This window comes from Panthera onca, chromosome A2, assembly GCF_046562875.1.
Source record: "Panthera onca isolate mPanOnc1 chromosome A2, mPanOnc1 haplotype 2, whole genome shotgun sequence".
In the NCBI taxonomy this organism is placed as follows: domain Eukaryota; kingdom Metazoa; phylum Chordata; class Mammalia; order Carnivora; family Felidae; genus Panthera; species Panthera onca.
Window position 1 is genome coordinate 18,998,276 of NC_138340.1, and position 23,856 is coordinate 19,022,131.

General features: G+C 50.1%; 2 protein-coding genes and 1 long non-coding RNA gene across 9 annotated transcripts in view; 1 reads left to right on the plus strand and 2 right to left on the minus strand.

Moving 5' to 3' along the window:
- Positions 1–3,623: 3,623 nt before the first annotated feature.
- On the minus strand, positions 3,624–16,936 carry MON1A (MON1 vesicular trafficking associated A). 3 transcript variants are annotated; one of them, XM_060631073.3, is made up of 6 exons: positions 16,644–16,936; positions 7,965–8,104; positions 6,187–6,672; positions 4,867–5,632; positions 4,011–4,158; positions 3,624–3,911 (listed from the first exon to the last, which is right to left on the minus strand). In XM_060631073.3, the coding sequence occupies exons 2-6, from the start codon at positions 8,089–8,091 to the stop codon at positions 3,771–3,773; spliced, it is 1,668 nt and encodes a 555-aa protein (XP_060487056.1). In that variant the 5' UTR covers positions 8,092–8,104; positions 16,644–16,936; the 3' UTR covers positions 3,624–3,770. The 3 variants fall into 3 exon arrangements, with proteins under 3 accessions (XP_060487056.1, XP_060487055.2, XP_060487057.1); XM_060631072.2 differs by lacking the exon at positions 16,644–16,936 and adding an exon at positions 15,162–15,341; XM_060631074.3 differs by lacking the exons at positions 6,187–6,672; positions 16,644–16,936 and adding an exon at positions 15,162–15,479.
- Positions 16,937–21,821: 4,885 nt separating this feature from the next.
- Positions 21,822–22,876, minus strand: LOC132678559 (uncharacterized). The gene is made up of 2 exons (XR_009609659.2): positions 22,764–22,876; positions 21,822–22,005 (listed from the first exon to the last, which is right to left on the minus strand). It is a non-coding gene; the product is annotated as an uncharacterized LOC132678559 (long non-coding RNA).
- Positions 22,877–22,997: 121 nt separating this feature from the next.
- The window catches only part of RBM6 (RNA binding motif protein 6), a 104,577-nt gene continuing 103,718 nt past the window's right edge, over positions 22,998–23,856 (plus strand). For 4 of the 5 annotated variants that reach the window (XM_060631060.3, XM_060631064.3, XM_060631061.3 and 1 more), the window contains exon 1: positions 22,998–23,157. The gene's annotated coding sequence lies outside the window, so the exon portion shown is untranslated. Of the gene's footprint in view, positions 23,158–23,596; positions 23,618–23,856 lie in introns of those variants that run through there. The other variant, XM_060631066.3, reaches the window with a different exon arrangement.

Consider the following 23,856-nt stretch of genomic DNA (forward strand, 5'->3'; position numbering starts at 1 on the left):
ACCACCTGGCTTATTTTTGCCCTTGGCACCAGTATACAGCCAACACACTCAGACGCTGATCCCAGAACAGGGCCTGGAGGCCCCTGAGAGACCAAGAATGTGTGGAGGACCGGAGGGGAGAGGTGGGGGCCTCCGGGAGTAGTGAAACCCTCTCAGGGCAGGGGCCATCCTTTTCTGGGCCTGCCCTGGGATGTCAATGACTGGATGGTATCACAGGAAGGTGCATTGTCCCCTGCCTGCCCAAGGCGGTAGAGGTTATGAGTTAGGGCCTACCCTGCTGGCTGGACATTAGAGTCAGAGGAGAGGCAGCTTATGTGGAGGCCCAACCCTAGCTCTGGTCCCTCCACCACTGCCTCAGTAGGCAGAAGCTGCAGGATGGGGCTAACAAAACACACAGTGCTGGCTGCCTTTGCTGGCTGTGCTGCAGTGCCCCCCTGATATGGGGGAAACATGGGCTTTGACAGGGCACCTCTAACCTGCTCTGTAAGCTATGCTGGGCCTCAGTCTCTCCATCCCTGAAATGAGGGTATAGTTCTAACTAGTTGACTGCCCACAGTTCTCTCTTCAGTCTGAGTGAGGCATATGGGGTTGGGGGCAGGAGAGGCAACCTTGCCTCTTGTACATGGACTTCAGCGGTTGCTCCTTGATAACTGGTTCTCCCTAACATTTAAAGGGGGCTCTGGGGGACCTTGTCAGCCTGACAGCCCCCTTAGCCAGGTGGGCCTTAACCCTGGAGGGAGGGGAAGCTTCATAGGGTGGCCCTACACTGAGGTCTGAGGGACCTGTGAACTGTGGATCCCAGGGCTTTGGAGCATAAGAGGGGTGGGGGAGAGAGGAGCTTTCAGCCCAGCAAGATTCATTCAGCCTGATTCTTGGAGCTGCATCTCCTCTACTCCCCTATCCAGACAATATTCCTTGTTCCTCCTTCCAGGAGCACCTTTTTCCTTTCCTTCTCTTGCAGCTTAGATGGCACCACCTCCAGGAAGCCCTCCTGATCCAGTCAATCCCTGGTCCATTTTGTGGGTCCCACAGATCATATGCTATACCCACTCTAGCACAGCTGACTCTGAATACCTGACTCCCCACTTTCCCCATTCCTAGTGAACTCCCCTCCCCCTTGGGGCTGGAGCTCAGTGAGCACCTGGGAGAGAGAGGAAACAGGATTGGGCAGCCACACCCAGTGCTGGGAGGATTCAGAGCCTCAGGCAACATAAATGGCACTCCCTTCTCTAACTAGAATTGGCCCGGAAATGAATAAATACCCTTAAAAAAAAATCATGTGTTCCACAGTCAACATGATTAAAGACACTCATGCCGGGTAAAACTGAAATGAAACATTCTCCGCTGGCGCTGAGATAGTTTCTTGGGTCCCGGTACTACATTCGGAGAGACTTCTGTAGGTTGGGAGGAGACTTCAAGGGCCCTCCTTGATCACCCCGAGGGTTGGGGTGCAGCAGTCAACAGTTGGTTCTCTGCTGCCACCATGTGGCCAAGATGTTGGCTAGCCCCAGAACAGCGACCCCTGGTGGACAACCCCGGTCCTTGAGAACCGGCATCCACAGGAGCACCCCTTCCTCCTTCCCCCTCTGCCCACTCTGCAGGAGCAGGGCAGGCAAACCATGTGGGGGAAGTGGGGCCTTGGAGTGTTAAGTATAAGTGCTCCCCCCAAGCTGAACTCACAAGGCCTGGCCTATATTTGGTTTAGGACCTGCCCAACTGCCCCAGTATCTATCACCTTGAAGGAGTGCCCTCTTTTCCCTTTTTGGCTCTCACATCCCTCTGAACACTACTCCAAAACAAAAACAAAAACGAGAACTAATGCCAGCCTTTTTCTCCAACCCAAAGAGATCATCTGAGTGGCAGCAGTCTCTACAATATGACCATATCACTCTGCAGCTTTAAAACAAATTCAATGGCTCCCCACTGCCAGACGTTTACCTGGAGTTCAAGAAACCTAGGCCTTGAAACCTCCTCCAGCTTCACTTAAACCAGTAATACCATGCTGTTTACCAGGTCCTTTGCTTTGCACATGCTGGTTCCTCCACTAGGAACACCTTCCCTGTTTGGCCTGTTATTCCTTCCTTGATCCCCAGACAGATAAGCCCACACTCCAGGTGCCTACTGTCCTAGGTACACACACTCACCTAATTGTGACCACCCATTTTCACACCTACCCAGAATAGGTGCTAAACTGCAGAGGTGCTGAGAGTCCTACAAGAATCACAGTAGCCAACAGGAGTATCTAGGGGCCGACCACTGACCAGAGGAATGCCAATAGCAGCCATGGACTGCTGGCCTGGCATCACCCTGGCCCCAGAGGCAGTGATTTGGTGCACTGGCCAGGATCAAGGGGAGAAACAGCAGCAGGAACAGGCAGAAAAGAGACCCAGGGCACATGTGCAGGGCGAGCAGCACCGCCAAGCCTGTGGCTGTTCCCCACGCTCCTTGGGGTCTAGGCAGGTGGTTTGCTGTCATATCCATCCTAATATGATCCAGGATAGGGCCAAGGGCAGGGGCTATCCCATTTCCTGGGACAGTAAGTAGAACCATTCCAGTGTACCCTATGCTACCCACCAAATATATTTTCCAACATGGGTTGGTTTTAGTGGCAGAGTATCTTAGCCCAGCTCTCAGAGACTGCATAAGGGTGATTTACTCTACAGTCTGAAGACCACATTCAGTGGACACTTTTCTCCCATAAACATTTCCTAGGTCTTTTGCTCTCCTAGCCAATGAGATGGTTAAGCTGTGGCAGAACTGGGAAAGCCCCCCAGCAGCAAGATAGAGGCTTTCTGTACTGTGCCTTGGGCTCTGTCCAAAGAGGGTCTCAGGACAGAGTGGAGGGGTCTGGGCCTTCACTGCTGAGCTTCCTGAGATGTCCACAGTGACCCCTGTGGGCTGGAAAATGCCAGGGTGGCAGAAGAGGGCCCGGTGTGCCTAGCAGCATCTGCCCTTCCTAGGGCAGGTCCACCCCTGCCCCAGAAGTCAGCTGGCTCTTCCTGCAGGCCCTCCAGCTCACTCCTGGGGACGTTCTGAGGAATGCACTGGCCAAAAGCACAGATGCTGAGGTGGATAGCCCTTCATGAGGAAGACCAAGCTGGGACAATTTCCCCAGAGGTCTAGGGCTACATACACTGAGGCTGGTCTCTGAATTTTTCTGTGCTGAAAACCAGACCACCTCACCAAGGGATCTTACCCACCTGTACCAAGCCTCAGACTCTCCCTAGTTGGCTGTCCTTCTCTTACTCAGCCTTGTCACTGCTGAGCTACAGCAGCCCTTCAAGCAGAGCCACAGCTCCCAGGGTGTATGAGTGGTCCTTTGGGGCACAAAGCTGGGGGCCCCTCCTAGGAGTGAGAGAGAGGGGCTGTGCCCTTCTAGGAGGCACCAGGGACTCAGACTGAGTAGTGGGGTGGGGCTGTGGGGGGCAAGGCCAGTGGAATGCTAGAGAACATTTTATGTATGGCAAGACTTTAGCTGAATGAAGAGACCCAGCCCAAGGTTCAATTCTGAGTGCTTGTGCTCCAGGACATGGGGAAACACAGGTAAGGACTAAGGAGGAGGATCCAGTATCTGTAGGAGTGAGAATGCATGAGTGAAGGGACCAGTGACAAGGCCCAATGAGTGTCTTCTCCAGAGTACTTTAATGCACGCACCAACCCACAGTCCCTGCCTGCTTGCTGCCTGGGCAAGAGAGGCCAGCCCATGTGGAGGCTCCCATAGCTTCCATTGCCCAGTGTGCCTAAGAGGGCTGAACCCACACACATTCCCATCAGTAGGTGAGGGGTGTGAGGATGAAGAGGCGATCTTCTTCTTTGCGGATCCAGCGCATCAGCTTATGGATGGCACTGACGGCAGATGCCTTGGTCCCCAGGGGGCTGTAGCACATGTAGAGCTCAAAGGCACCTGTCACCTGGAGGAGGGGGCACAGGGTAGTCATCGAGGTTAGACATCTCGTGTGGCCCCTGCCCGGGATCCCGATGAAGCTGAGCCCATCCCAGGGCTGCCTTACCCAGGCCAGGAGGTTCTCATTGGGGCCCGTGTAGTAGATGGTCTTGAGTGGGCGGGAGGCATTGTGGGCCCGGCTGTGCAGGTATTGGTAGAGGCCCAGCAGCCGCTCCTGCTCCTCTTCACTGGTGTACGGGGCCTCAATTTCAGGGCTGGAGATGGGGGAGTGGGTTGGCAAAGAAATAACTTTCATTGCCTTCTCTGGAGATCTAAAAAAAACTCTTCCTAGCCAGGGAGACTCTGACATGTGTCTTACCCTCCAAATGTTCTCCCAGGACAGGGCATGGCCTCCCTACCACAGAAGACTCCCCAGGACAGGGCTGGGCCCACCCAGAATGGAGCCCTGTTCTTCCCCCCTCCCCCAAGTTCATGGCATCTTTGGTGACTTCCCTTGGAGAGGCCAATCTGAGTTTAGGTGTCCGAAACAAAGTGACAGGTCTGAAGTGGAGGAAAAGTGATCTGGGAACCCAAAAAGGGGTAATGGGAAGACAGAAAATGCCACATCTGGCCACAGCCCCTCTGTTGGAGGAGGAATTCTGCATCCTAGATGGGACCAAAATGACCCCTAAGGCAGACCTGCTCCAGGGCAGGAGATCCAGGAGGCCTCTGTTCCAGCTTCCTTCCCTGGGTGTACTGGGCATTTCAAGGCTTTGTGGGTAACAAAGTAGAGAGGTACATGCCCATAGGGGGTGGAGTGATAGGGAGTCTGGGTGCCTGATGTCAGAGTAAAACAGACCCAACATGTCAGTCCATTCACAGATGGGTCATCAGCTCCAGGACTGCATCAGGGCTGAGGGCCAACCGCCTCCCCTCCCTCGCCCCTGTCTCCCTCAAGTTGTGCTCCCAAGGTCCTCCCTCACCTGGTGAAGAGTCCCGAGCTCTTTGATTTATAGAGGAAGTGGCGCAGGTCCGGGATGCCCACTTGGGCAACACTGTAGTAGGGCGTGCGCAGTGCCTCCCGCAGGGCCAGGTGGGCTCCACGCTTCCGCAGGCGCTCCTGAAAGCGGCGGCGGCAGTCAGAGACTGCAAAGAAGTCCTCCCGGTCGGTGGAGACGAGCAACAAGCAGAGGTCGGTGTCAGGCTCCAGGTAAGAGATGTGTGCGTGGAAGAAGCCGGCTGCATTAAATTTGGGTAGGCACACAGGCGTCCAGGCTTCTCCCTCACGGAAGGATGAGGAGGAACTTATGAGATTGAAGAGCAGGTGCAGGTCGATAGGGTGCAGGAATTGGTCCTTGCGGCGCACGAGCGCCACCAGCTGGTTGCGTGCCAGCAGGATGGAGAAGACGAGGCTGCGCGCTCGCGCCTGCTGCAGGCTGGCACTCACCGCATCGCGCACGGCCGCAGCCAGGGGCAAGCAGCGCGCTGCCCCCATGAGGAAGCTGGGGTCTCGCGCCATGAGCTGCAGCAGGTTGTCGGTGATGCGCTCCGAGCCCGAGAGCAGGCGCCGCAGGTCGTAGTTCTGCTTCTGCTGGAAGATGTGGCTCAGCTGGGCACCGGTAAGAAGGCTCAGGATCTGGTAGTAGATGTAGAGCAGCTCCTGCGCCAGTTCCTGCGCCGATTGCCGCGTGCGCGCCACTGCCACCAACACCAGTGGGCTCCGGCGCACGAATACTACCTTGTAGCCATCTGAAGGTGGAGGGAGGGGATGTCAGCTTCTCCGGGGAGCCCTCCGGGGTTGGCCTTGCCCAGCTCCCTCGGAGCCCCAGCTTCCTACACAGCTTGTCGCTTTCCACATCCTCTCCACCCTCCCTCAGATCTCTGCACACAGTAGGGGCTTAAGGATGATGAAGATAAAAACAGCAGCCCACGGTTCCCTTTCCCTGAGGATTCCAGGCTGTCCCTGCCACTTGCTTCACAGAGTGGCACCAGCCAAAATGCAGTGAGCAATTGAAAAAAAAAAACATTCTTGTGTTAAATGTCAAGAGCTGGGTGGGGCTCAGGGCCTGGGACTTCTAGTTCTCTCCAAGGGCAAAGCCCATGTCAGAGCCACCTTTGGCCCTCACAATACCCTGTAAGGCAGTCATTGTTGCTATCTGTGTTCAAATGACAATATTGAAGCCCAGTGAGGTGGAGGGGCTGCCCTTGGTCACACAGCACATCCCAGCCCTCTAGTCCCTCGGGGACTATGAATTAACCCTGGTCAGGGGAGCCCTCCCTGCCCCCCTTTCCAGGTGGCTCACCTGCGTGGATAGAACGAATGGCGTTCTTGTCTGCCTCCAGGAAGGACACCAGGGCCACCATGACACCCATGGTGCTGGAAAGTGCCTCCTCTGACCCATAGCGGGAGTACACAGGCTTCCCCGCCTCGCTCAGCACAAAGACGTGCTTCTGGTGCAGTCGCCATGCCTCAGCAGCCTCCTCCTCATCCCCCTCGCCTGTGCCCTCCCTGGGGGGTTCTGTGGCTGGCCGCCCAGCTGCCCCTGAAGGCTCTGGCCAGTCCTCAGAGCTTCCTGGCAGCATCTCCTCCTGCAGGTCTCGGGCCACACCCGTCAGTTGGGTGCTCAGCTCGCTGAAGTCCTGGCTGATCTGTCGCATGTCTGCAGGCAGTGGTGGAGGACCCCCAACACCCTCCTTGGGGCTGTCCCCAGAAGCTGCCCCATCCTCCGATTCAGTCAGGTCCTCATAGGAACGGGCATGGACGAACATGGCACCCTCCTGCCCAGCACCTGCCAGCCAAAAGCACTGGTGCTTAGAGCAATAGCCACTGGCAGACCACCTTACCAGCAAGATGCGTAATATGGCACTCTAGCTTTACTGCAGAGACAAGCCACTGTTCCCTCCTGCTACTGCCTGCTACAAGTTATGCCTCCCTGCGGCTTACAGCCCACCAGTTTCCTCCCATCACACTGGGAATAAAACCCAAACCCCTCATGGCTGCGGGAATGACTTGCTTCTACTTGCTTCTCTCAATCTCATCTCACAGCCCTTACCCATTCCAGTCACACTGACCTTCATCCACCTGCTCTTTGGACACCCTCAACATGCCCTCACCTACCTCAGGGCCTCTGTACCTACTGTTCCCTCTGCCTGGAACGCACTCCCACCTCCTCGCATGGCCAGCTCCTTGTCACACTTCAGCTCTCAGCAAAGACATAAGTTACCTCCTCACCTGACCTCTGAGCCTGGGCACTCTATCATATCTCTCTCTTTGATTTCTCTTGTGCCACCTGTCAGTTATTATCCTCCTCCCCAACTACAGTGGGGTTCCTCCTGAGGGGCAGCAAGGTGGTTGTTCACTGCTGTGTGCCGAGCACCTTGCCCTGTGCCTGGAATACCTTTGTTCAGTGACTCTCTATCCCTGTGAGAAGTCTCCCTGACCCAGTTCAGGCCATAGTTCCTAACCCACTCCACTGTAATGACCCCACTAGCTTATGGCTCCCCTAAGGCAGGGGCCATGTCAGTCTTTCTCTACTGATTTTTTTTTTTTTTTTTTTTTTTTTTACAGAATAATTCAACAGATGTATTTTGAGTCTCTATGATGAGTTTGCTACCGTACTAGGCATTTGGGATACAACCACTCTGTGCTCAAAGAGCTCACAATTTTGTGGACAAGAGATGGGCAATATATACATAAACAAATAAAATTACAAAATAACTATTGTCCTGTACAGAGCATGGTCAGAGCAGGCAGGCCTAACTCGTGCAGAGGTGACATTTAAGCTGAGAGCTGAGGGAGGGAAAAGGAGTCAGGAAGGCGCAATGTAGACCCAGGGAACGGGAGGAGAACCCATGCTGGCAGCCAGACAGCACAGGGGTGAGTAGCCCAACATGAAGTGGAGAGGAAGGCTGGACACAGACAGAGCCCGTTCCCTGCGGTATCCCCAGCACCTAACAAGTAGCCCACGAGTGACTGAACGAGTGCATGAATGAGTGGGAGTGAAAGACTTGGTGGGAATCCCAGTTGCCCTGGAGGCTGCTCTCGCTGTCAGCTGCCTGGAGCTGCACACCCTGCCCGTACCTGGCTCCATTCCCTGAGCCAGTCCTGGTGTGGGGCTCTCAGCTCTCTCCATACTCTGCCCATCAGAAGGAGCCAGGGTGCCATTGGGGCATTCGCTGCTCCTCTTCCTCTGCATGTCAGCAGCCATCCCTTGGACTCTCCTGTGGGCAAACAAAGACATCATCGAGGGTAAGGAGGGAGGTGCTGTTGGCAGGGGTCACTGCTAGTACAGTAACAGTGGTTAGTACAGGAAAGCACCAGGACCCAGCTAGCTCAAACCTCTGGGAAATGGGTTCTGAGTATTCCCCTGTAAAAAATGAAGTATGTTGTTCTTTTTCTAAGTAGAAAAGGAAAAATTCATTGTACCTATTCATTGTAGAAGACTTGGAAAATAAAAAAGGATAAAGAAAGAAATGTCACCATTTCCCCACCATTCAGGATCTTTCACTGTTCACATTTTGGTGTATTTCTTTCCAGTTTTTTTTTGAATGCACATAAAATGGAAATTTTTTTTTTTTTTAACAAACTGATAACAGCAGCTAACACTTACTGAGCACCAAGGTAGTGTGCTAGGAAGTATAAGTGGACACAGTTATCTAAGCCTGATCACTACACTCTGTGGCAGGTGCTCCTGTGTCAGGCTGGCTCTACAGATAAAGGGACTGAGGCTGAGAGAGTAAATGCCTGCCCAATGTCACAACAGGGTGGAAGCTTTGGGAGCTGGCAATTGAAACAATTCTGTATCCTGGTATCTTTCACTGCACATCCTACCACAAACACTTCCTCATTCAAAACTGAATTGACCAATAGTTCTTTCTGAATACTTAGGCATTTGCAAAGAAAGAGCAAACAAGCTTGTCTTCAGGCTTGCTTTTTTCTGAGTACACTTTTGTACTTTCTGAATTTGGCACCAGGGCTTGCCTTACAACTATACAGCTGTACAACTATAGACATAACAGTTCTCAGTGCCCATCTGAATGCCAGGACAGACTCAGTTTCATCTCTCAGTCCTTCTGTAGCCTCAGAGCCAGGTGGAGGTGGCGATGAGTGGATGGCAAGGATAACAAAGTTGGATGGCTCACCTGGAGTCACCCCTAAGGGCCCCTGAATGGCAGGCTGAAGGAGCCTTCATTTGGCAAGCAAAATACATTCATAGGGGAGGGGTTCCATTGAGGCACTGATCCTTTCGTGAAGAGAAATCTGGGTAGACAGGCGAGAAGGACTGCAAAGACTAGTCAGAGACTCATGAAGAGGTCATGCGGGCAGGCCAGGGGCCTGGGAGGGACTGGTGTTAGTGTGAGCAAAGCAGACCCTGTTCCTGCCCTTCTAGGACAGAGTCATAGGAAATAACTGAGGCCTTGTTTCTCAGTAGCTCCACAACCTTGGGCAAATGAGTCTTCCCCGAGCCTAGCATGAAGTCGGTGCTCAAAAGTGTTCATGAAGAGTGACCTCAAAGAGAGAGCATCCCCATCACTCTCATTTGTGTGGTCCCAGGTTGTCCATGTCCAAGAACACCCTCTCAGACTCCTTATCCTCATCCCACCAGAGCTCCTACCAGGCAGCTCCTGTATGCACCCAAAGAACTGACTTTCAAGCTCTTTTTTTTGTTTTTGTTTTTGTTTTTTGGTCATCTTTGTTCTAAGCTATGGAATCCTTTTTCAAATGCATCTTTTGCAGAAGTTCAACGGGCAAAACAGACAGGGAAGCCTGGTAGCCACTCGTGCACTGAACCTGGAGCATCACAGAACAAGTGAAGTTTGGGCACCATTGGCCAACAGCATCACCCCACTTAGAGTAGGACCAAAAAAAGATCATCTGGGAGAACATCGACCTCTGGGGATTTTCTAGGCCACTAATCCCATCCATTAGGACAGTCAAGAGTGATGGATCCTAGCATGAGTCAGAGCCCAGAGGACCAAGGCATGGGCCACCTTGTCTGACAGAGGGCCAGAGTAACTAAAAGGCTACTTGCCCTCAACAGCTAGGTTGTTCAGAAAGGTCCACTCAGAGACAGAGACAGAGACCGAGACCAAGAGGAGTAATCCCAGACAGGCCAAAACAAGCACTGTAACACCATAGAGGCTGGGGCAGTGGGTGCTACAGTAACTAGGGCATGCCTAGGTCTTCAGCAGGAAGACACAGGCCACATGAGAACCTCATAGAGCATTATTTCATAAGCTAACCTAAAAGTGAGATTGGGGTCTGCACTGCTATGTGAAGATGGAGTGACTCCAGAGAGATGAGTCGTGTCCAGGCAGAGAGAAAGCTGCTACTGACAGTCCCAGGGTTGTGGCCAAGGCTTCTGGACCTGGCTCCCTGGACGGAGACCTGGATTGCTATGTGTTTCTTTCTGGGAAGTAGGTCCAGAACCATTGCTTCAAATTACTATATTTCTATGGAGACTCACTTTCCTGCTCCCTTAGTCAATAAGTTCACACCTCTCTTCTCGAATTTCCATCACTTCCTTCTCCCACGCTCACTCAGCATGATCCATGATCTCACCGAGGAAACAGAAGTCAGCAAAAGAGAACTTCCAAGATTCCCACCACCACCTCGCCTCACCTGCCAGGCTCTGCTTTCCTTCTTCTCACTGAAGATGAGCTGTCCTTGCTCCACTGGGAGCAAACGCCCCCACTGCAGTCCCTTTCACCCGCACAAGCACATGGCTTCAGCAGCTGTCCCTCTCTCTCCCAGATCATTGGTTTCCCCTTCTCCCCCATCCAGCACCAATATGCTGATGCTTCCTCCATTTTCAAAACACCTTCTGGGGCACCTGGGTGGCTCAGTTGGTTAAGCGTCTGACTTCGGCTCAGGTCCTGATCTCACAGTCAGTAAGTTTGAGTCCCACATCAGGCTCTGTGCTGACAGCTCAGAGCCTGGAGCCTGCTTCGGATTCTGTGTCTCCCTCTCTCTCTGCTCCTCCCCCACTCACGCTCTGTCTCTCTCTCTCAAAGATGAATAAATGTTAAAAAAAAAAATTAAAAAAAACACCACCTTACTTTGGGTGTGTTCACTCGTTATAATTCACTGAGCTGTACTTATGATTTGTGAACTTCATGTTTGTTTTATTTCAATTAAAGAGTTAAAACAACCCCCCTCCCCTTAACTCTACATTCCCCTCTAGGTTCCACCCCATTTTTTTGCTGCCCTTTATAAAACAGACCTCAAAACAGTAAATAATACCTGGAATATAATTAGTAGGCTAGGCTATGCTGTGTAACAAATGAATGCCAAAATGGTAGAGGCTTCACACATAAAGGCTTATTTTTTGCTTACACAAAATTTACCTTGGATCTGGTAGTAATTCAGCTCCCTTCCAAGCAGTGATTCAGGAATCCAGGTTACTAGCATCCCATAGCTCTGCCATCTGGAATACATACCTTTTCCACATCACTGGGCAGTGGAAGACAGGGCTGGAAGGTCATGTACCAGCTCTTAAATACTTCAAAGCCCAGATTGGCCAGAAGTAGTCACATGGCCAGAGGGACTGGGAAGTGTGGGGAGCTCACGGGTATCTGGTAATCAAGAAATACATCTGCCACAGCCTCTCCACTTCACTCACTTGGGTTTTTTTTAAGATTTTATTTTTAGGTAAGCTCTACACCCAATGTAGAGCTCGAACTCACAATTCCAAAATCAAGAGGTGCATGCTCTACTGACTGAGCCAGCAAGGTGCCCCTTTCCCATTCATTCTTGAAGCCACTCCAACTAGACTTGCACCTCCATCATTCCAGCAACACTGCTCTCATCAAGGTTGCTAGTTGACCTTGGGATCATCTCACCTCACTCAGTAGCAGTAATGGATACACACTTGGTGATTTCCTCTCTTAAAACACTTTTTCTTCTTGGCTTCTGGTACACCACTCTCTTTTCTTGGTTCTCCTCCTACCTCATAGACCATGCCTGCTAAGTCCTTTATGCAGTTCCTCTTACAGTTAGGGGACCCAGATTTCAGCCCTTGGATCTCTTTTCTGTCTTCATTCAAACCACTGATGATCTCATTCAGTCTCATGTTTTTGTTTTTAATTTTTGTTTATTTTTAGAGGGGAGAAGATGCAGAGAGACAGAGAGACAGAGAGAGAGAGAATCCCAAGCAGGCTCCACACTACCAGTGCAGAGCCCAATGTGGGGCTCAAACTCATGACTGTGAGATTACGACTTGAGCCAATATCAAGAGTTGGATGCTTAACCGACTAAGCCACCCAGGTACCCCCAGTCTCATGGTTTTAAATTCCATTGATACATTAGTGATTAGTGATACATTGTGATTCCAATTTTTATTTCTAGCCCCAATGTCTCTTCTGACTTCTAGAGTCACACACATTTAACTGTCTACTTCATGTCTTACAGTATCTCAAAGTTATATGTCCAAAACTGAGTTCCTGATTGTCCTCTTAAAAACGTATTCCTCCCAGAGTTTTCTCCACCTCAGTGAAAGACAATGATTTTCAGCAAATCTTGGAGTCATCTCTTTTCCTCACACCCCATATATCGAACCACTAGCAAATCCTGTCACCTGTACTTCTGAATACCCAGCAAAATGTCTCTCTAGTTAATATTTTCCCTATAGAATTCCTCTTGGTTTTTAATACCCAACTGTGGTAGCCAGCCTTCAAGCCAGTCCCCAATGATCCTCAACTTACAGTGTATATGCCTTTGTGTACTCCCCTCCCACACTGAGCAGTTATGTAACCAATAGGATAACGTGAAAATGACAACGTGTGATTTCTGAGGCTAGGCTAAAAGATACTGTGGCTTCTGCCTTGCTGTCTTGGATCACCCTAGTTGGAGTCATCAGCCATGTTGTGAGGACACTCGAGCAGCTGTCTACAGAGAGAACCTCAGCAAACTTTGAGACATGCAAATAGCCAGTACCAAATGTGCCAGTCATGTGAGTAAGCAATCTTCTAGCCCCCGTCAAGCCTTCAGATGACTTCAACCTCACAAGAGAACCTGAGCCTGGACCATCCAGCTAAACTGCTCCCAGATTTCTCCCAAATACCAAAGGAACTGCATGAGATAATAAATATTTATTGTTGTTTTAAGCTGCCAAGTTTTGGAGTAATTTGTTACACTGCAATAAATAATACAACAAACTTGTATTGTTTTGGCCTATGTTTATATAGAAAAATACTATTTACATCATCAAAACTTGATCTATATTTTAAACAAGTGATGTACATTTAAGTCCTCAAATTACATTCCAAGTTGGATAGAACATCACTCACTAAGTGGCAACATAACGGGCTTACTTGCATCATGGCTGTTGAAGGTACTGAAAGAGGCCATGATACTGCATCAAAGCAGCAAACTCTGGTGGTCAGGAGGGTATGTTTTTCAGCATTTTATATCCTAACGCTATAACCTACTGGGCATGTATTAGGTATATATTTTCCTGTGTTTTAGTACCATTTTAGAAAATTGGGGGTTTGTGGTCGATGAGGGAAGCATTATACTTTTTCCCATTTAAAATAATGGTGGGGGGAGGCGCCTGGGTGGCTCAGTTGGTTGGGTGTCTGACTTCAGCTTAGATCATGATCTCATGGTTTGTGGGTTTGGGCCCTGCGTCAGGCTCTGTGCTGACAACTCGGAGCCTGGAGCTGGCTTCAGATTCTGTGTCTCCCTCTCTCTCTCTGCCCCTCCCCCTGCTCACACTCTCTCTCTCTCTCTCTCTCTCTCTCTCTCTCTCTCTCTCAAAAATAAAAACATTTAAAAAAATTTTAAATAGTGGAAACAGGGGCACCTGGGTGTCTTAGTCAGTTAATGTCCGACTCTTTGTTTCAGCTCAGGTCATGCATGATCTCATGGTTTCGTGTGTTTGAGCCCCATGTCAGGGTCTGTGCTGGCAGAATTCTCTCTCTCTCTTTCTTTGCCCCTTCCCCACTCATGTTGTCTCTCTCTCTAAATTAAATAAATAAATAAATAGATAGATAGATAGATAGATAATAAAAAGATATATGAAATAATGGGAAACAGATACTCAGTTAGTGATTCCAGATAATGTCCAACTTTTGTGGAACAGATTACTAATGTTAAATGGGAAAAGCCCATCTCCAGAATCTGACCACTGCTCATCACCACCACCACCACCACTACCACATTGGTCCAGGCCACCATTACCTCTCTAGGGGAGTGATGCACCAGCCTTTTAACCAGTCTCCCCACATCTACCTTTGTCCTTGCGCAATATATCCCTCCCACAGGACTCAAAGAGATCCTCTTGAAAAAGGAAGTCAGGCCGTGTAATTCCCCTGCTCAAAACTCTATAATGGTTCTCACTCATTCAGTGAGACAGCCAATTTCCTCAGAGCAGCACACAAAGCCCCACTCTACCGCTTCCTTTTATTTCTTTGACTTGATCTCCTTCCCTTTCCCCTGCTCCCTTCACCTCAGCCCAGACACACTGACCTCATGGCTTTCCTTTAGGATAATATAAATGTGAATCCTAAGTACTTCTGCATTTCAGAATTTTGCCCTTGCTGAACTTTCTGCACAGACCACATCTCTCTGCTTTTCACTTTGTCCCTCATTCACCTATTCCACTGATGGGGCTAGATATTGACATGACCTACTCTCTCACTTCCTTCCGGTTGTTGCTCAAGTGTTACCTATCAGAGAGGCCTTCCTACAATATCCCTGATTCTTACCTGTCTTACCCTGCTTCATTTTTCTATGAAGCATTTCAAATTTCAGTATGTCAGCTCCACATGCAGGAGGAGTTTAATCAACATTTGCCAGATAAATAACTTTGGAAGGGAAAAGGTGAAAGATCCTCAAAGAATATCCAGTTATAATGCAGTCTCTGGAGACCCCTGCCTGTGGAGAAGACTTGTTTTTGGTAGTAGTCAAGTGTTCAAGAACAATGGTCCTGGAATCAGAGGGACCTGGATGGACCTGGTTTGGTTCCATAAGTCTTAGCTTTCTCATCTATAAAGTGGGGATAATGATAATACCAATTCACTGGGTTGTGGAAGGATTAAATGAGATGTTCATGTAATTTGTTTACCCTGGCACACAGTAAGCACTTGCACACTTAATGGCTACTGCCATTAATATATCATGATTATTTTTACTTAGCATTCAAACCATATGTAGCTGCACTTACACACAAAAAGTGGTCTCTGCCATGTAAATCAGTCCTTTGAAAGTTGGCTCACCCTGAGCAAACATGATTATGACCTCATGAAGCCAGGTAGCTTCTGGCCTGAAGTGACCCACCTGTGATGTCCAGCCAAAGAGATGTCTGTGGGCCTTGGGCTGGGGGTTCCTATAGGCTTACTGGCTATTTGTTGGGCCTGACATTGCAGGAACAGACCATTGGTTCTCTGCTGCTCCTGGAAGTTTCTCCCAAGTTGATCCTTGGTCTGCCACATGCCTCTGCTCTGTGGCCTTGTACCTCTGGTCAAAGACCCAAACATGGTCTACGGCAACTTACCCAAGGTCCTGGGAGCCCACTACCCACCGATCCCTTGTGGACTTAGGTGACTGAACCCAGTATGGCTGAGTGGTACTCAGCATGGTAACTATATGGAATGAGGGCAGGGTCAGCTGGCTGGGGCTGGGCTAGTAGACGCTTCCTTCACAATAGTTCCCCAGCTACCTGACATCATGTAGCATCTCAACATCTCCAAGGCCAATCGGGGGATCCAGCCAGAAGTCCTGATGAAGCAAACAGTTCTCTAGACACTTACTCTGGAAACTAGGCAGCAAACCCCACCCCAGCCCCCACTGGAGCCATAACCTTCATGACAGAAGCTCCTGGGAGGCTGGGCCTGAAGCAGTTAAGCAAGAGAGGTCTCTTGGAACCAGTCCCATATGTGCCCTCAGGGTCCCTTCTCAGGCAGCCTCTCTAGAAGCCCCCAGGGCATGCTACTTTCCCTAGATGTGCTCTGCTGTGCCTACAAGCAATGTCTCCAAACAGGTTGTCTCAATCAGCCCTTCTTGTGTGCTTCCCTCCCTCAGGTGCCCACCCTGGAGCAGGCAGAACCTTTAAGAGCCCCTCCCTACTGACTCCTACCACTCTTGCTCCCTCTTCCTGCTTGGATAGTGCTCCATCCTGCCCTGACCCTTTTGGAGAGGGCTATCTGGGAGGGTGGTGCCAGAATGCATGGGTCTCTGGCAGACAGGGCCCTGGTGAGGCTATGCTGTAGCTGGTTCAGCAGGATGCCTGCTCCGTGAGCATCGCCTGGTACTTGTCACTGCTGGTGGCCACTCCCCTCTCTGACAAAGGCTGCTCACCCTCCCCCAGCAAACTGGAACCCAGAAACGGTGGCTCAGCCAGTACAGGCAGACAGGTTATCTGAGCCAGGGCACCCTTGAGAGCAAAGTCCAAAGCCCCAGGACACTTCCAGGAGTTGCCTGCTCACCCCACAGTCACCTCTGCAGATCTTTGAAAGGATTCTGCCCGGGGGAGGGGGAAGGGGGGAGCGGAATATGTGTGCCTTGAGGGGCGGGTCCTACCAGGCCACTGCCTCCTATAGGACTTTGCTCTCCCAGCCAAAGGAAGGGTTCTGGTCTTCGCCTTTTGTATTCTTCAGCTGGGGGACAACCGGCTAAGGCACCCCAAAGAGACTAAATCCTCCTATCGCAAGTGAAGCGTAGGTGGCAGGGGCCCCCAGTCTTCAAGCCCCTGGCTCCAAGGATGACAGCTCTCCAGTTTCTCGGTACCCCCTGGCCACGTGGGTTGGCAGTCGTACTCACCTGTTTCTCCGGGGGGGGGGGGGGTCCAGGACGCACAGAGACTGCCGGTCACTGCTCTCTGCCGGACCCCCAGGAGGGCACGCGTGTCCGGCCGAGTCCGGCCGGAGGGCGCAGGTCAGACCCTCGGACCCCTGCGGACGCAGACATGGCCACAGCGCAGGCCACCGCCCCTCCCACCGCCCCTCGCCCAGCAGGCGACCCAGGAAGACAGCCCTCTCCGGCCTCTCGTGGCGGAGGCCTGGCTCCAGCCGCTCTGCCTCTGGCCCTGCCCGCCCCGGGGTGCATTGTGGGAAATGTAGTCGGCGCTCACCGCTGCCTGCGGCACTCTGAGGCGGGGCTGGGCGCCCGGTCCCGGCAAAGTCGAGGGCGGGGCGTCACCCGGAGCAGGATTTGTCTCATCCGGAACCACCTTCTCCAGCGTCGGGCCTGGCCCAAATGCCTCCTCGGAGCCCAAAGGCCAGGGTGGACCGTAGGCCCAGACTCCCTGGCCCGTCCGCCCTGGCCATCTAGAGGTTTATTTCAAGGCAGAGTAAGACACTTTGGGATTGTTTCCTCTATTGATTGTGGAAGGGCAGTGCAAGTTTGGGAACTGGATAAATGTCATTAGTGACTCTAGCTACGCTGGTTGTAAAGGATGTAGGCACACCAATTGTTGCTGAAGACGTCCTTTTAGCCACGTTTTAATATTATCAGTATGAGGCTCTAAAACAGTTCTCAGCTTTGCACATAGAATGACCTGGGGAAATTTAAAAAATCACTAATGCTTAGAGATTTTGATTACTCCTAGAGAATTCGATTTAATTGAATTGGGATGGGACTCAGGCATTGGTATCTTTTTAAAAGCTTCCCAGGTGATGTGCCAGGGCAAGGAACGATTGCTATGGGCATTTGTAATGTCCTAGACACAAAACAATACAAACGACAGGAAAACATAAAGCTTTTCCAATTTTTTTTAAAGTTTATTTTTATTTATTTTGAGAGAGCAAGCTGGGGAGGGGCAGAGAGAGAGGGAGGCAGAATCCCAAGTAGGCTCCACACCTTTGAAATCAGGAACCGTGAGATCATGACCTGAGCCAACATCAAGAGTCAGTTGCTTAACCGACTGAGGCACCCAGGTGCCCCCCCAAACAACTTTATTCTTTTTTTTTTTAACTTCTTTAAATTTATTTTTGAGAGACAGAGACAGAGCATGAATGGGGGAGGAGCAGAGAAAGAGGGAGACACAATCCGAAGCAGGCTCCAGGCTCTGAGCTGTCAGCACAGAGCTTGATGTGGGGCTCGAACCCACAAACTGAAGTCATGACCTGAGCTGAAGTTGGAGGCTCAACCGACTGAGCCAGCCAGGCACCCCAAAACAATTTTAAAGATCAGTTTAAGGAAGTAAAATCAGAGATTAACAAAAATACTGCTCATGTTTTCTCTGAAGAGAAATCACTTTATAGCTTTTCTGGTTAATTTCCCCAATAGTTTTAGGATGAAGGAAAAGGTCTGAAATCACTCCTTTGATTCTCTCTGCTGCTTGGAGCACCCCAATGCAGTATCCTGTCTCCATCTCAGCCCTACACTGGAATTGGGAAAGCTCTGCCCCTGAGCTTCTCTTGTGGTCTCAGATGGCTGTCACCTGGAGCCTACCAACACAACAGTGGTCTATGACTGAAATGGTGACAAAGCTGTAGCCTTTTACTGGAGATGGCTTTGCACAGGGCTAAGACCCTCGCATATAATTTAAGGGAAGACTTCTCCCTTTTAGGTTAAGGAAATGTGAGAAAATGTCCAATTCCTTCACTATCTATTCCCTCTGGAAAGGAGAGCGGAAGAGGTAAGAGGAATCTCTCCAGGTCATCACTGGTCACTCAGTATTTTCAGTCCTCACTACCTCAGGAGTTCAGGCTCCCTCACTTAGAATAAATATCATTTATACAGTTTGGCTGTCATGAATCCCATCACATTAGTTGTGATGAGTTGTGAGAACAAATTGTGTGAACTTGTAAGAGTTCAAGCCATGGGGTGCCTTGCTGCCTCAGCTGGTAGAACATGCGACTCTTGATCTCAGGGTTGTGAGTTCAAGCCCCACGTTGCGTGTAGAGTCTACTTTAAAAAATTTTTAATTTAATTTAAAGAGAGTTAAAGCCAAGAAGATGTCATATTCTCTCATTGGTGCAGAAGTATCCTGTCTATATCCCATTAACTAGAAACTGTCCTCCATAGAATTGATCTTCATAGAAGACATTTAAAGTTTCCTAACATACCTACCCAGTCTCTTCAATAGTCTGTAGGGTGACCTCAGGGTTTTTTCTGGAGTCTCACTCTTGCTTTCAAGAACATCAGCTCCACCAGACAGCACCACCACTGTCATTAGGAAGTACAGCTGACCCTTGAACAACGGGTGTTTTATTATATGCAAATCCATTTATATGCAGACGTTTTTCAATAAGTATATTGGAAAATTTTGGGGGGATTTGTGACAATTCGAAAAAACTTGCAAATGAACCATGTGGCCTAGAAGTATAAAAAAATTAAGTTAGGTATGTCATGAATGCATAAAATATATATACATACTAATCCATCTTGCCATTTATTACCATAAAAAATATACAAATTATAAAAAGTCAAAATTTATTAACTCCCTCCCACACAAATACTTAGACTGTATGTACATGGTGCCATTTGCAATCAGAAATGTAAACAAGAATAAAGATGTAGTATTAAATCTTAACTGCATACAATTTACTACAGAACATACTGTTCTACTGTGATAATTAGTTAGCCAACTCCTGCTGCTTTTGTGGTGAGCTTAAAACCCCATGCGATGCTAATCATCTCTTTGTGAGTAGTCTCTGGTAAATTGCTTATCACAGTAAAAAGTGACTGACTTCTCATGGTCCTCACCTTTAAGTAGTTAAGTTTTGGGGAATCCAAAGTTTTACGTGGATTTTCAACTCCACAGGTAGGGGGTGGGAGTGGAATTGGTGCCCCAACCCCTAGGCTGTTCAGGGGTCAAATGTATTGCGTCTACTTAGCCAAGCAAGTGATTACATCCATGTGCTTCTGGCTAAGCCTTGTGCCTACGACACTCACAGAGCAAACCATTGTGGCTACTTAGTAAAACATTTTAAGGTTATCATTCCAAACTCTGTTTTAATCCACTTACTGACTTATATTTGAATATTGGGACAATCCTTTCCAATATGTCACCTTTTTGTGCTCGCTTCGGCAGCACATATACCAATATGTCACCTTTTTGCTTATAGAATTACCAAGAAATAAATCTTAGTCTTTTGGAATAACAAATGCCAGTCCCATGATGGCTCTGCTGCCCTGCAGGACAATGCTTCAAACCTTGGGCGTTGCCATAAACCACACATTACCCTGCACCTTCTGTCACCCTCTAGGTCTGGGGCTCCTCTAAACCTCAGCTTTCTATTTTGTCTGGGTGCATGATTTTCATGGACTCAGCATGTCCTCTCCATAACAGTAGCAGCAAGGACTAGTGGGGACTGGAGCAATGGTAAAATAAAACCTCTTGTTCTTCCCCAGATGTCTTTTCTTTCATAGTTTTAGGGGACATTTCAGAACTTGAGGTGCTGCTAAAGTGAAAATGCCTAATTGTGCCCGGAGGCTGGGATCTGTTCCCTGCCCTGTTGCTATTTTACTTGTGTGACTAGGGGAAAATCCCTTAATGACCCTTTCAGCACTTTCCCCCTCCTACAAGTACAAGATATCTAATGTGAAATACTCTGAGCTAATAATGAGAACACTCAGTCCCTCCCTGGAAAGTCTGAAGTTTTCCTTCCTGCCTTTATTACTTTGCAGGTCCTGGTAAGGCAGATGGTTTTTTTGCTCTGCTGGAAAATTTCATCTGTGGTTTTGTATCATCTGTGTCTCTCCTGGTTCCTGTCTCTCATTTTAACATTTGATCAAACCCTACTTTCCATGCCAGGAGCCATGGCCCCAAATGAGACCAAGGCAACAAGGAACAACATACAGGACATGGTCTTTCTCTTTGCTGGGTCCTCCCCTGTGAGCATTTAGGGGCTTGAAAGTGGGCGCACCTCCCTGACTAGGCCTTGTATTCCCCATTCCAGGTGAGGATGCTGCTCAGATCAGCTCTTCTAAATAGCTCATACTTCCTGTTATTAGGCCGGGGGAGGGCGGGGAGGGGACAAAAACCTTACTAATACAATGAGCCCTTGTAAGTTTAAAAAAAGAAAATTCCAGATGCTTCCTCTGAAAACCCTCAATAATCACCTTAAGAAAAAGGGGAAAATAGTCAGGAGCATAAACCTTGGAATAAGACTGGGGTTGGAATCGCCCCACCCTCTACTTTCCAGCTGTGGCAATTACTGTACTTACTTTAACAGGTCTTTGGTTTCCTTACCTATAAAAGCGGTTTTCTCATCTGGTTATTGTGAAAACTAAGTGAGATAATAAAGTGCCAGCCCTATAGTTTGATAAAGAGTGGCAATTATTATTACCCAATGAAATTGGGTAGAAGGCAGGAATAATTAGCCTTAATATGGCTTATCTCTCCAGAGACTAAAGTACTACCTGATAAGAGAGAGACCCACCAACAATGGTCCAGTTTGGAAGGTAAAGTCAAAGTACCCACAGTTCCGTGTAGCAGTTCCTCCTCTTCCTTGTAACCTGTGTTGGTGTGCCCCAGGGCTCAGGGCTGGAACTCTGTTCTGTCTACACTCCCTCCCTCATTCCCTTGGTCATTTCATTCAAGCCTATGGCTTCAGACACCAACACCAACAATATGCTGGTACCTCCCAGATCTGTAGCTCTAACCCTGACCTTTGACCCTGAATTCCAGACTGATGTATCCAACTGTCAATTCCACATTTCACTTGAATGTGAGGCGTCAAAAACTCAACCTACCCCAAACTGAGCTCTTGTTCTTCCTACCAAAACTGCTTCTCCCACATTCTTCCCTCTCTGCCCTCATCCCAGTCCATGTCTCCTGTGGCCACACAGGTACAAGTACCATCCTTCTGTGGCTGCATTATTGCAACACTCCTAACCAGCTGCGCTGCTTCTGCCCTTCCTACCTTTGGCCTATTTCCACATAGCAGCCAGAGGGATCATTTAAACATGGATGCCAAGTTATATTATTCTATTTAGAGCCTTCCAATGGCTTTCCATCTCCCTCCTTACAGAAACCAAACTCATTTCACAAAGAGTGCATATCTTGTTTAATTTGTTGTCCATCTCCAATAATTACCCCACACCCATCTCCATTTGGGCAGCAAATTTTATCAGCTTTGTTTGTTCCTGGATCACCAGCACCCAATGCAGTGCCTATCCCACACAGGCCCTTCATACAGTTCTTGAATGAAGGAATGACTTCCGGACAAGATGCCTGAAAAGTGGAAAGGTAATTTTTAAGACTACTTAACCCAACAACCTCCTTTCACTGCAGATAAAGATTGCTTTATTTTAGAACGCTTTATCGGCTTTTCTGGCAGATTTCTTTGACACCATGATGTTGAATTTGGGCTATACAATCAGGTTACCTTTCTTAAAGGTCCACTGATAGAGACATCAGGTGCCAGTAACCAGAAAGCATATCAACAGTGTAGACAATCCACCTGGAAGCTTAGAGCTTGCCGTTTGAACATTAGCTGTAAGGAGATTCTGGAAATGAGCTGCAAACTGAAAGCTTTCCTGCTAGATTGGGAGATTTGCAGAGAACTTTCCAGTTCTGAGACCTCGCACAAGTCACTCTTGGCTGGATTTATTGCCTGAGATCTAGAAAGGCCCTGGGGAAGCTGGGTGGAATTTCCCTCATAAGTGAGACTACTGAACCTTGAACAGATTGTATTTGCCTGAAATACTTGCAGAATGCCTAACTTGGAAATCCATTAGAAGAAAAGGGGACGAGCCTCTAATTCAAGCGCTTCTCTTGCACCTATCCTCGGGTCTTGGGCAAAAAGGGCTAAACCCCTGGACTGAGGGGGTCAGGAGTTAGGCGTTTGGGTGGGCCACCAGTCACTTTCCCGGAAAGCTTCGACCGGAGAAGTTTCCCTTCTACTGCCTTCACAATGACGGAAAATACGGCGGCCTCGAACCAAGCGGACTAGGGCCTTACCCACGCCCCTGGGGCAGAGAAGAACAAACCTCGCGGACGCAAAATCAACAGGGGAATGCGCGCCTTGCTCTACTCCAGAAACAGCGCCCAAAGACCAGCCAGGGCCTAAACCACAACCCCCTGCAGACCCCGCAGACCTGGGGAAGAGCGCCCTCCCATTGGACGACGGCGAGCGGCGTGCCCTCACGCTTCGCTCCCGTAGGCAGCCCCGCCCCCCCACCACGCGCGGGGCACGGCGGGAGTGGAGTCGGCGCGACCTGCAGCTGTACTCCATCTCCCGGCGGGCCGAGCGCTGAAAGCGGCAGCGCGGCGCCTTTGTGGAGCAGCGGCCCGGCGCGGAGGAAGTTCCGGTCTCCGCGACGCAGGGTCGGTGGCGGCGGCTGAGGATTAGGAGGAGCGGGCCGCGGAGGCCGCGCTGCCTCGGTAAGGGCCTGGGGCGGTAGAGAGGGCGTGCCGGACCCTGCGGGGAAGGAGCCAGCCTGCCAAGCCGCTATGGAAGTCGCGGGTCCTCGCGGCCTGGAAGCTGTGGCTTCGGTGTCGCGCGGCGGCCGCGGCCTCGCTTGGGAGGAAGAGAGCCAAGTGGCGGTGTGGTGAGGGAGGCGCCGCCCTCGGGAGGAACGCCCCGGAACGGTCGCGGGCCCGGGGCGGGGCCCGGCGGCGGCTGTAGAATTACCGGTCCAGCCTCGGGGCTGTTAGCTGCGGGGTCCCGGGCTAGCGCGTGGTTACGGTTTGGTGCTTCTGGTCTGCGGAGCCTCAGGCGGGCCCTTTCTTCCGCCTGTTTTCCTGCTTTTGCGGGAACCTGATCCAGTTCTGAGGCATCGCTCGAGAAGGAGGCCTTCTTGTGCCTAGCACGTAGCCCCGTTTTAGACCTGGCCAGACACGGGTGGGTGGGCTCAGCCCGACCACAGGGCAAGAGATCTCCGAGCCCGGCACGCGCGGTGGTAGAACCTGGTGGCGGGGGGGAGTGGTCTGGTGGGTTCTGCGCCCGTTGGGAGAATGTGGGAAGACGGATGTTTCTTAGTATTTACTCTTCAGAGTCCTTTTGGCGTTGTAATTCTGTTTTTCTTCTAACTTTATTATTGATGTGCTACTGGATTCAACTCTAGGGGTGCATTTTTTAGA